The sequence below is a fragment of the Mycteria americana genome, chromosome 3 (assembly GCF_035582795.1).
Source record: "Mycteria americana isolate JAX WOST 10 ecotype Jacksonville Zoo and Gardens chromosome 3, USCA_MyAme_1.0, whole genome shotgun sequence".
Lineage (NCBI taxonomy): Eukaryota > Metazoa > Chordata > Aves > Ciconiiformes > Ciconiidae > Mycteria > Mycteria americana.
Genome location: NC_134367.1, coordinates 85,684,421 through 85,696,665, shown reverse-complemented (window position 1 = coordinate 85,696,665; position 12,245 = coordinate 85,684,421). Strand labels below are relative to the sequence as shown.

The following is a 12,245-nucleotide window of genomic DNA, read 5'->3' as shown; positions in this document are numbered from 1 at the left end:
TGTTTTTTTTCTTTCTTTCTTTCTTTGTTTTAAATCCAAGACTCACAGCCATTTAAATATGTAGAGGTAGAGGCCCTAATGACTGCACTCTTCCAAAACAAAACCAAACCAAACCTCTCCATCATGTTGTGCCAGAACTGGACCCAGAAAGTAGCCATTGTGGCTATGAGAATTCAGTCTTTGAAAGATGGAAATGTATCTGCCAGTCATGAATCCAGTGGCAGATTACCATTCTTAATCTGAAACATTTCCCTCCTTACATGGCTGTTTCCAGGGGCTGACAAAGCAGATTATGACTGGAGGACCAGTCAGCTGTACTGGGGAGAACTAGCAGGTGAGCAAAACGAGCATACTTGAATGAAGTGCCTAGAAAAATCTCACTTTTGATACTTTTGGATCAAATCTCACTTTTGATAATGTGGGACTTTCAGCCCTTGAACAGCAATCTGTGGGCAGGTACCTACTATCCTTCAGTCATAGCTGAGAAAGAATCCTGAAAAGCCACACGCCTCTTCCCAAACCACAGGAGTTAATGGCAGTGCTGCCTGGGGCCACTGCAAGGCATGTGCCTTTGAATTTTGCTTATACCAAAGGTCGGGAAGCGGGGTAGTGAAAATTCTCTCTCCTCAGCTCATACCGACCTCCAAGCAAACCTCCAGCAAAGGCGTGCTGCTTGCCACCAAGGGGAGGGGGTGAGGCCAAACACAGTGAGTAGGCAGCATTCCCCTAACAGCTGGCATTGTAGTATTTACATAGAAATATCAAACATTAAATAACGGCTTTTGCCCAATACCCATCAATGCAATAGGCATACACTTTACAGCAAGGAAAAAATCCTCCATCACAAATATTAAAAAGCTTGTGATGGTTGTGACATAGACATATGAAGTGCTTCAGTTTCTGCTTCAGAGGAAATAGCCATGCTGCTGCACCCGCAAACTATCCTATGGAAAACTTATTTCAGAGATAAAAACACAAACACGTGTTTCTTCTTAAGCTAACTGTTCTGGCTTTTCAGACGTATTAATGTGAAGAGCTACATTTGAATTTAGCAGCAGTCCCGTGTTCGATTTCCTCCAATCCTGTAATTGTTATTAGCTTTGTAGTAAATAAGTAATTCTGACCTGGGAAAGGGAAAGAAAAACAGTCCATGCATTTTTAGCAATCGGCAAATGCACTGTTACAAGCTTCGGAGTATTAAGACTCCTTTTGGAAGAAGAGACCCCTGTAACCCAGCCAAATAGAGATAAACATTTACATCCTTCACACATTTGCTTGGTCTCCTTCATCTTCCATTGCCCTCAACTCCTCAGCCAGGGGAGGATACCACCTCTGTGCAAGAGGCCACTTTTCCAGCTGCTCCAGCAAAAGCTCCATGGGCACTGCTGCTTTTCATACCACCACTCCAAAGGCTACCGAGGTGAAGTGTTAAGTGCCACGGCTGCCTTACAAGTGCTGGCGGGGGTAATGCATTGTTGTGTCTTATTATTTATTGATAAATCTACAAATTTGAACTGTGAAACCAACCTGTAGCCCGGAGACAGGAATTCATTTTACTATCCTTTACCTTCACACTTCATCAAGAAAAGCAGCTGCCAATAAAGGCCAAGACATACTGTGGGCAGATGGCTTAGAAAGATTCCCACCAACAATAAAGCTGAGTGCAAAGCACGGCCTCTTCTCAACTGGAGACATTTCCAACAGAAGATATCAAAATAGTAAGTCTGACTTCCAAGCCACCTGGCAACTAAGCATGAGTGGAAGAGAACTGCAACAGTCTGGAAGCCAAGTAAAAACTCCAGTGGCAAGAATGGAAGCAGCAGCAGCAAAAAATGAGTGAACCTGCCAGTTCCAAAGAATTAAGTATACAGCCGTTAAAAGTAACATGAGAAAATGAAAAAACTCTCAGTTTACTTATAATCAATGCATATTTTACTGACAGATCAAGCGATCACACGCCAAGGTGCTTTATATAACATCAAGAATTTCACATCATTACAGACCTCATCTGAGCTACAAAAGCAAGAGATATTTGTATACTTCATGCTGACATTTCTGGAGAGAAATCATAACACAATTCTCAAATCTATTCAGATTGATTAGCAGTAGCCATACTGCAGCAGCTGCCTTGCCATCGCTCAGCACTTTGTGCGCACAAACAGCATGAAAGATGCGACAGGACTGCGATTTTGCTGGTATTTGTAGAATTGCATAACGTGAAACATATTTAAGGAGGCAATTTAACTAAAAGGCAGCTCTTCTTGAAAAACAGCCAAATGAAACTCCAACAGTATATAGAAAGTTAGCACAATGTATATTCACATGACTGGCAAGGACTATAAAGCTCAAAATGTCATTAAACAGTATTTGTTTTAAAATCACAAGAGGCTTGAAATCATGAAAATGTTTTCGGAGCATTTGCCAATCCTCATCTGCTGAATCAAGGCACCTTTACACCTTCCATCATTCAGACTGCAAAACAGAATCAATACCCATGCTGCTGGTTCTGTTTGTCCCCGAGATGGATGGTTACAATCGATCACACTGACCCACAGCTGGAGAGTTCATCTGTTCCTGGCTTGATAGGGTATCACTTTCTGTCAGGTAAGTGTTTCAGAATGAGAGTAAAAATCACTTTCATAGTCCCAGCCATCTATTTCAATGAAGCTGAACTGCTGAAGGAGGTTTAACAGCACATCCTGTTAGTCCTCAAGTGTTTCTGACAGGGCTTCAATACTGAATTTTCTTTCCAGATTATTGCTTAGGACTGATCAAAATTGTGTTTCGGATAAGCAGTAATTTTTCCATAGACTTTAATAGCAGCTGGATCAGACACTGGAACACCTGCTAAGAGGTGTTCTAGCTCGCTTCAGCTCCCAAGCAATAAATATGACAGCAGACAGATATGCTAATCAAGAACGGAGAATAAAACAGTACCATAAAAACTCCTTTCACTCTTCACTCCCTCCTCCAGCATACTTGGACCTGTGAGGAAACGCGGGCTATTTGATTCAGTACACTGAGTGGTACAAAATGCATCAGTACCTGGAGACTTTTTGAGGGACAACAAGTATTTTACAGTTCAAGAATTTGAAATATTCGTCTACAGTGCGGTGCTTTAAACTCTTTTGGAAAAATAATTCTGGAAATGCACATCAAAATCTTCAACAAAATCCATGTCAAACACTTCTTGTGGAATAACCAGGAATTTGGATGCAGCAGCAGGGTTCAGTTGTGGGAGAAACTGCCAGGACAGGAGGAGGCAAAGCATGCAGTGCAATGCCTGAAGTGACAGGAAATGCTGCTGATCCCACAGCTGAAAGTCTAAACTCTTCCCTTAGCCTTAGCTGACTGCTGACTCCTGTCTCACAGCATCTTTACCCGATGTTTATCTGCAGAGACAAGATGATATTCAGCGAGTACCTTGTACACCTTTACATCATATTAGGTTTTGAATCTCTTGCTTTAGTGTTTCTCACCATACGTGTACAGATGGTATTATAACAATTGAATCAAAACTTTTATTCCTTTAGCTGCCCTGAGATGTGAGGAACAATATTTGGAAGAAAGTAAAAATATTAAGTGCTTACATTTATTTCCTAAATAAAGCACATAAACACGGTCATGTTTTTGTAAGTAGCAAACTTCTTAGCTAAGGAGATTCGTCTACAAACCCTTGACCACATGAGTAAACTTGTTAGATCAGGTGTTGATAATAAAATCTGATTTTACAGGCCTTAGAGAAACAATGTGTTTATTTGTTCTATAATAGTATTCTGAAGAAAGCCATCTGTTTGGTTACAGAGAGGTTTATGAAAGCCAAAAATACAACAGCAGATAGTTACTGCAAAGTCATTCATTATAAATGCCTGATTAAGCGAAGAGGACCTTGTACAGTATTTAGCAAAGCATGAGATCTCAAGAGTAGCGGTTTCCCAAAATAAGAGCAGCTGAGTACAGACAAGATTGAGACAGCAGTTGAAAATGCATCCTGACCAACGACAGTAGCTAGGGTACGCGTTGTACCAATGCATCTCTAAAGAACAGTTTGCTAAATAAGTCTTTTGGCCGTGGAGTGCAGCTTTGTCACTCTCTTACTTCCTGCACCACTGCTGCCCTAATCTACAGAAAGATACGTACATACTTGTTCTCACAAGGTCGTAACAGGAACAGAAGTGCGGAAGGAGTCCACCAACCACAGAGAACTGACACCTTTTTAGACCTCATATTTGCACTCCGCCTCTGAGCCTCAACCTAGATTTCCAATTGATGGCCAGATTAAAAGGAATAAAGTTGTCCACTTCCTGGGAAGAGGACATTTGGCAAGAACCTTGCTGAAATTCAACAAAAACCAAAATAATATGTATTTTTTTAATGAAAAAAAACCCAAACAACATGCAGCACTCACAGGCCATTAGAGAACTCCAAGTTACATCTCCACACCTGTATTGGGGAGCAGGAAGAGGGGAAAAGAGTACAGACCAAGTATATGAAAGAGTAAAGTAAGAACAAAACATCCAATGGAAGTTGCACTCCCACATACAGAAAAAATTGATCTTTTAAACACCTTGAGTAAGGGAAAAAAAAAAATCCATTACATCTACACACCCAGTGCTATTTTATCTACTAGACTGAAGTAATTCTCAGGTCAAAATTGCACTAACGTCTGTGTGCAGATACAGAGCAGAATTTTAACATCTTTGGAAGTCCTGCAAAAAGCAGGATGTTTTATTTTCATGTATCGCAGCATTCTGCCAGAGTCAGGGAACGCCAGTGTCAACTGAAAATTCTGTCAAAAACTTTAATCGAAGTAATGATTCCAACACCTCCCAAAAGGTGGGGATTTTTTTTCCACCTTTTTTCAACAGCTTGCTACTTAACCCTAGAACAAGTTCACAACCTAATTATTATTTCCTCCTCCTTCTTGCTCATATACATGCAAATATAACTCACTAATCCCAAGCATGCATTAGATTAATGAAAGCTCTTTAAAAATTGTTCTCAAATTGCATTTCTTATACTCTGATGGTATATGTAAGGCAGAGGCTACAGCCTTTATTTTCATTTACTGACAGACTAATATTGAGAATGCCTATTTTTTTAAGAGACATATGTTTGCCATAAGTCTTACTTAATCTTCCAGCTTCTCTCTAAAGAACTGCCTGTTTTTCTGAAATTAAGTTACCCTCTGTGAACCCACGCCATTCCAGCTTCTTTTGTTATGTGTAGGTGTCGTGGTTTAGCCCCAGCCAGCAGCCAAGCCCCACGCAGCCGCTCGCTCACTCCCCCCCCGGTGGGATGGGGGAGAGAATCGGAAGAGCAAAAGTAAGAAAACTCGTGGGTTGAGATAAGAACAGTTTAATAATTGGAACAAAATAATAGTAATAATAATAATGCATTGTAATGAGAAGGAAAACAACAAGAGAGAAAGAGGAACAAAACCCAAGGGAGGGAAAAAGAAAAAAAATAAAATTAAAAAAAATGATACAACCGCTCACCACCCACCGACCAATGCCCAGCCAGTCCCTGAGCAGCGATCGCTGCCCCCGGCCAACTCCCCCAGTTTCTATACTGGGCATGACATCATATGGTATGGAATAGCCCTTTGGCCAGTTTGGCTGTGCCCCCTCCCAGCTTCTTGTGCACCTGGCAGAGCATGGGAAGCTGAAAAGTCCTTGACCAGTGTAAGCCCTGCTCAGCAACAGCCAAAACATCAGCGTGTTATCAATATTATTCTCATACTAAAATCCAAAACACAGCACTATACTAGCTACTAGGAAGAAAATTAACTCTATCCCAGCTGAAACCAGGACAGTAGGTAATCCTACATGCATAGAAATTTCTCCAAGCAGTGCAGCAAACCTTCCAGACTCCTAACAAAATAAATTATCAGCTATTTCTACACAGCAGTGGTAAAGCCTTTTAAAATCACATGATTAGTGTTTTGTAACCTGAGTTTGTACTCAAGATAAATTTTTCATCATAAAATAATCACCATCAACTACCTAAAGAATTTTAAAAGCATTTGTTATAACAGCAAGGCACAGATAAATTCTCTACTTCATCTTAACAATTCATACCACTAAAATACTTCAGCTGAAAATGACATTAGTTTTATACAGTTTTATTGTTATTAGCTTATTAATAATTGTGGGCTTAAAACAGTACACTGACAAAGGAAGCAATTAATACACCTTTTGGTTTTGCTATCTAGATGAAAACAACTACATAACTGAAGATGCAGTTAAGACATAAGGAATTGTTTAACACACCTCATGGCCTTCTCCTTAGCCGTTACGAATGACTAACATACATAGTATAAGGCTCCTATAGGCAGAGCTCTCCGCACCATTTGTTATTAATGTTGTCCCACACTTGCCAGGCAAAACCTCCTCCTCCTGTAACAGCTACCTGGCTCAGACTTTAGAAGAGACTTATTGAAAACCTTCTACAATTCCATTTCGGCAGCACCTACAGAGGACCCTGACATGCAGCTAAGGGGGACTGCTGGAGGGAAAAGGAGGGAGAGGAGGCTGATTCGACAGGGAGATGGGGTAGAAAAGACCACGAGCTAAGAACCAAGATGGGGTAAGCCTGACTTTCCACACTCCCTCCACTTATTTCATGCTCTTTCTGTAGGAAGGAACGGCAGAGACCACCCTGGCGCTACGGCAGCGAGGCAGAAAACAGAGCCTTTCCTTTCTCAGTCGTCATGGCAGCTTCAGGCCAGCAGGGATAGTTACCAGCTCGCTTTTGCCATCCTGGTTCAAGCTGAATCACAAATCCAAAATGCCAAGTTTGGTAATCTCAGCTGAGTCCTACTTTGCACAGCTATTTATATGAAGCACGTGGCATGGCCAAACATCTCAGGATATTCAGCCATGGTGGTATTAATAGAACAAACATGGAGGCTTACTGCATTGGTTTTTCGGTTCTGCCTTTGGCTGGACAGTATACAAATGATGTGTGAAAGCAGGATAAACGTGTTTCTGTTCTGTTCACAGTGTATCTTCATGTGAAAACTGGCACCTACAGAAGCCTGACAATCAAACGAAATGACTTTGTAGAGGGGCTGAACAGGCTTTGCCATGACAAGGCCACCATAACTGAGGGCACAGGAATTATTTCTCCAGTGACTGGGAAGACGTGCTGCTGTTTCTGTATGGAACCCCCCTCCTGAACTAATTAATGAAGTTATTTCTTTTCTTGCTCTTCAAACTCTTTTAAGACACTGAATCCACTTTTTCATGGCATGCTCAGGTAAATCGGCCAAAGATTTCAAAGAGCATTTCATGAAACCCAGTCACAGTTACTAGTAAACTAGCCCCTTTCTAAAGAGCAGGGCCCTCAAAGGCCTCTCACTATTCCTCTCAGTTTCTGGACATCGCTTGTGTTTTAAGCAGCAGAAATTAACTGAAAGGGTGTACTGAGGTTCATGTTGTTGAACAAGGAAGCAGAGGATTCTCAAAAAAATGCTCAACTCCTCACACAAAAAAGAAATATGAGTTTTGGGATTTTTATTTTTTTTTTTTTGAGGAATGGCCTGACTTATGGTAGCACCTCACCCCAAAATAAACTGCACTACAATCTTCCCAGGAGTAACAGCAGCACTGAAACAGACCTCATAAAGAAGGGGCAGGTTTAGGGCTAGTATTCCCTCCTGATGCTCAAATTAAGATATATGCCTCAAAACTTAATCTCCAGGCTGCTGGCCTGACTTATGGGGCGGGGGAAATCAGTATCCAAAGTAAATTATTCACAAGAATTAAAACAGAATTGTTTACAAAGCATTCTTAGTTTTTCATAATCTCTTACATCTTGTACCTTTGTTAGTAGTGCTTAGAAAAGCACCACTAAAAATCTTTTATGCATTCTAAGATTGTCAGTCTTTCCTGGGCAGTATCCACTCCATTTCATTACTTCAAAGAGGTATATTCTTACTACGGCTTTTCAATATAGTTTCATGGAAGTAAAACAGTCTTACCTGGTAGAACTATGAGACCCTTTTCCTTCAAAATTTACCTTTGTTCTGGAGAGAAGAATGAAGATTTGTCTTATTCGAAGTGTCAACTGACAATTTAAAGTAACAAACTTTTAAAGAAATTGTCCTTGGTAAAAACATTTGCATAGTAACAATGAGTAATTCTTCCAAAGAGGTTCTCACAATGAGAAGTTCTGCAGGCAAAGATGAAGATTTTTCTCAGTGTGAAGGGATGTGTGAAGGGATAAAGTAATTGCACACCATTCGAAACCCTTTGCTTGTACACAAGGTAACCCCCCCACCACTGTTACACAGCAGCGCATCTACTGCTCTGTCAGTCTGATTCTGCTAAACCTGTACTCACTGAACTATGTGCTACTGATTTCAGGAAAATAAATAAACCAAGCTGTAGAAGTCAAACTTTGACCTCATTCACACGATGGAAATTTCAGACTAGTAAGGCATTCTGCTTCCAAAGGTAAGAATATGGAAGAGTGGTGGAGAGGAGATATTCCAAGCATTAAATTGATTTGCAAAAGTGCAAGTACCAACAAGAAAGCAAAGAGGATTTCAATTTTTTACAGGCCACATGTTTCAGGAACAAATTTTCCTTTATATTAAGAATTTTTTTTACTGTATTTTTGGCAGTCTAAAAGAGTGTTCTACCGAGGAACCGTTCCAGCAACAAGAATCAGCTGATCAACAGGGACATGTCACAAAGCCCTTAATATGGATGCGGGGAAAGGGGGGAGAGATCCATTTAGAAATTATTTTTGTAAGTCATTAAAGGATGCGACATTAAACATTAAAACATTCGGTTAAGAACACACTTACTCAACTACTTTAAAAACCCCATAGCAGCCTTTATAGTTTCAGATTCATGGTACAATGTGCATATTAATTTTGACATTATCCGTTCAGACTATTGCATACATTTTATTGTTGCCATTTAAAGGATTCTAACAGGATAACACCATTGACAGCTTAACCTTTATTAAACTGTTGATACAAGATGATTCTTTTAGCATAGTCAGATGAAGGCATTACAAAAATTATATAGCTATTAATAGATTACAGATAAACTGTTTAAAAGAACATTCTCTTTATAATATTGATCTTTTCTTTACAATTAGAGACCATAAAAATGAGGGGTTTCTGTCATAATATTTTACTAAATTAGCATTTAAATAATACCTGAGGCACTTTTCAGAGATTAAAAGCTATGAACAATTAGCTCACTCAGAGTTAAATCTGAAGAATAAGCCTACGGTATTAACTGTTACTTATGATAGTATTGCTAATATTTGCTTTTAAAATCCAGGTACCCGGAAGCTTAAAGAGCCGAAGTCAGCTCCAAGCTTCCTGTCTGTTTATAGTAACAATTATACTTCTCTCATATTTTTCACCTACAAAAGACTGTTTAAATATGAATGAAGCATCGCAACATAACTGTAAGGCAGGAAGTGCCATTACCCTTTATATAAAGTAGAAACAGATTGTGGCTTGCTGAAAGGAAGAGGAAGCATGAGGTGGACAACTCCATGGGCTCAGTCATCCCATTTCATGTTCTGTCGTAACACAGTATCTCTATTGCTCCAGCACACTGTATTATTTTGATAGTTCTAACTACAATCATAATCACAAAGTCATTTAAAATCCTGGTATTATTCAGACAGAACAACATGTGTTCCCAATCACAAGACCTACAGACGGAGCAGACAGACTTTAAAAAAAGAGATCTGTTGTACTGCAGTTGTTCTTGATCACTCAGTATAAAACCTTTGCTGACTTTACAGAAAAAAATCACATCGCATTTCTGTACCTGGACTTGCCAAAACAAATTAAGATAACAGAAGTCAAATTCTGTTCTATGTATATCCACAGCCAATGGGACAGAAATTCTTGCCCCTGATTTCAAAGCCTTCCTGAGGACAGGAGAGCTTTGCAGCTTCCACATCGCACCCTACATCTAGCTGCTCGGCTAGAGTATTTGTGCAAGAAATAAAAATAAATAAAAGTATATTGCTATGACTAAGAGACCAGCAATGCATTCATGGTCCCAAGCCAAGAGCACAGAGCAGATTTGAAATATTAAGTTCCTCGATCAAAAGTTAAAAACAATCAGACAAGCTATTGGGATGGATGGAAGAAAGCTGTTTTCAGTGGGAAGGATTTTCTTGTTCCTTCTGGCAAACAGACCATCAAAAGAAAATGTTCGCTTGCAAGTGTCACAGTTATTCAGTATCATATCCCAAAATGGGTCCCAGCCATTTCTCCACCTCTGCCACAGACAAATTTTTCCTCAGTGCATAATCTTCAACCTGCAAAGGGACCACAAAACATGATGAAGATTTGGAAACTCCAGCTTTTACTGTTTACAAAATTCTTTGGAACATCTGCTCACGAGGTGTTTTTGAATGCTGTAACACTACCACAATGGACAGTGCAAGTTACCTGATCTTTACATATCTTGCCAACAGCAAAATACTTGGATTTGGGACTGGAGAAGTAGAGGCCAGAAACTGCAGAAGCAGGTATCATTGCTAGTGATTCAGTTAAACCAATTCCTGGAAAAGAGAATGAGAACGTTCTTATTCTCTGAATTGATAAGCATAAATTCAGAACCTTTTTTTGTTGGGCAGCTTCAAGCAAACTCAAAAACCAAGAAGCTTTCAGATGAAGTAAAACCAAAACCATTTCCACTTGTTAACTATTAAAAAAACCCACATAGCTTTAAATATATTGCAGACTTTCACTGCAGTATTACTGTAGAGTTTGTACTGTACAGTTTGAAGGAAAAAAAAACTTAAGACATTTTGGCAAATGAAATGGGTAACTAGAGGTTTTGAAACACAAGAAGGTATTTTTGGAATTGTGGAAGTAGCAGTGAAAAGTCTGACACGTAAAATATCAGAGGAAAACAAATGGAATTCATTCCTTTAAGAGTTACCATCTCAAGGTTTCTGTGGACCAGGAAATACACTGCTGAATTGGCTTCTTTCCTGTTTATATCTGGAATGTCTTCTTGCAACCATAAGGATGCTAGAATTTTTCTCTGTGCAGCAGAACCCTGTTTGCATGCAATCTGCTAATTAGGGACATAAATCCTTCACCAAAAGCACTGGCAGTATTTTGCAAATTCTTCCTTGAATGAGGCAAAATAAAAATGGCAATGAAAAGGGGAAGACAGCAACTCCCAGAACTGCTTCAGTTCGGGTTTTTTTATGTAGCTCTGCATCATCCAATTCACTGTTTTGTTGGCATTTCAATCTTTCATTCGCATAAAAATAGTTTAAGAATCTTAGTAAAGCAGACAAAGGTACCTGTTGTTTCCTCAATGTTTGCAAGTTTCCACATGGTGAGTTTTTCTGTATGGTCAGGCTGGCTTGGATATCCAGGGGCAGGGCGAATTCCTTCATATTTAATTCTGCGTAGGTCAGAGAGATCTAGCTGCTCAGTACTACAGTAAGCCCAGAATTCCCTTCGAACCCTTTCATGGAGCTCCTCAGCAAATGCCTTGGAATAGAATGCAAAGATTTTTGGTTTTGGTTTTTTTTTGTGCAGACTGATGCAATAGCTATTTGATGAAGACAAACAATGATAGAGACTTTCTCCCCATTCCCATTTTAATTTTTAAGGGAGCTCTTACCATAGGCGAGAAATTTGATAGCATTAAAATTCACATAAAATACTTATTTTGCTAATTCAAGTATTTATTTTTTTTCCTCTTATTAGTAGACAGTGTTTTTTTGGTTGACCTGCTTTAAAATCCTACATACTTGAAGAGGTAAAGATGTGGACAATTAACTGGAAAAGATGAAGTCCAGGGGTAGCGATACATCATTATAGCATTGAAGTCATTACATCTTGACAATCTGGATATCTCGTCCTGGTCTAGCTATGGAAGGCTGCATCATTCTTGCATCCATGCTAGTATCAGAGGTAAGTAAGTGCCACTGCTCTTTTTAGCAGAGGACCTTTCCTCTAGCTGAAAGTGGGCAACAGCTTTTCTTAACTGCTTTTACAGCTTACACTATTTTGCCAGCAATAGTTGCCTTCAGGAGAAATTTCCACTTCAGTAAATATCTTTAGATGGTATCTAATAATAATTTCTGAAACTCTGTTATAGCTTGAAATACACAACTAGAGCTAATCCTATTTGCATTACACCAAAGTTGCTGTAAGTTTTAACGTGGTTACTTAGGTGTAAGCATGGGGGCAGGCAGATGGGGATAAAGGGGTAGGAGGGAAGTGGCAGCATTTT

The 12,245-nt window shown here is 39.6% G+C and overlaps 1 protein-coding gene across 4 annotated transcripts in view; it reads right to left on the bottom strand.

Annotated features, from left to right (window-relative positions):
• Positions 1 to 8,813: 8,813 nt before the first annotated feature.
• Positions 8,814 to 12,245, bottom strand: part of MTR (5-methyltetrahydrofolate-homocysteine methyltransferase) — a 52,930-nt gene continuing 49,498 nt past the window's right edge. For all 4 annotated transcript variants that reach the window (XM_075495971.1, XM_075495969.1, XM_075495967.1 and 1 more), the window contains 3 exons: positions 11,305 to 11,497; positions 10,436 to 10,548; positions 8,814 to 10,302 (listed from right to left, as the gene is read on the bottom strand). In XM_075495971.1, the coding sequence (XP_075352086.1) occupies positions 10,216 to 10,302; positions 10,436 to 10,548; positions 11,305 to 11,497 (393 nt within the window). In that variant the 3' untranslated portion in view covers positions 8,814 to 10,215. The remainder of the gene's footprint in view (positions 10,303 to 10,435; positions 10,549 to 11,304; positions 11,498 to 12,245) is intronic.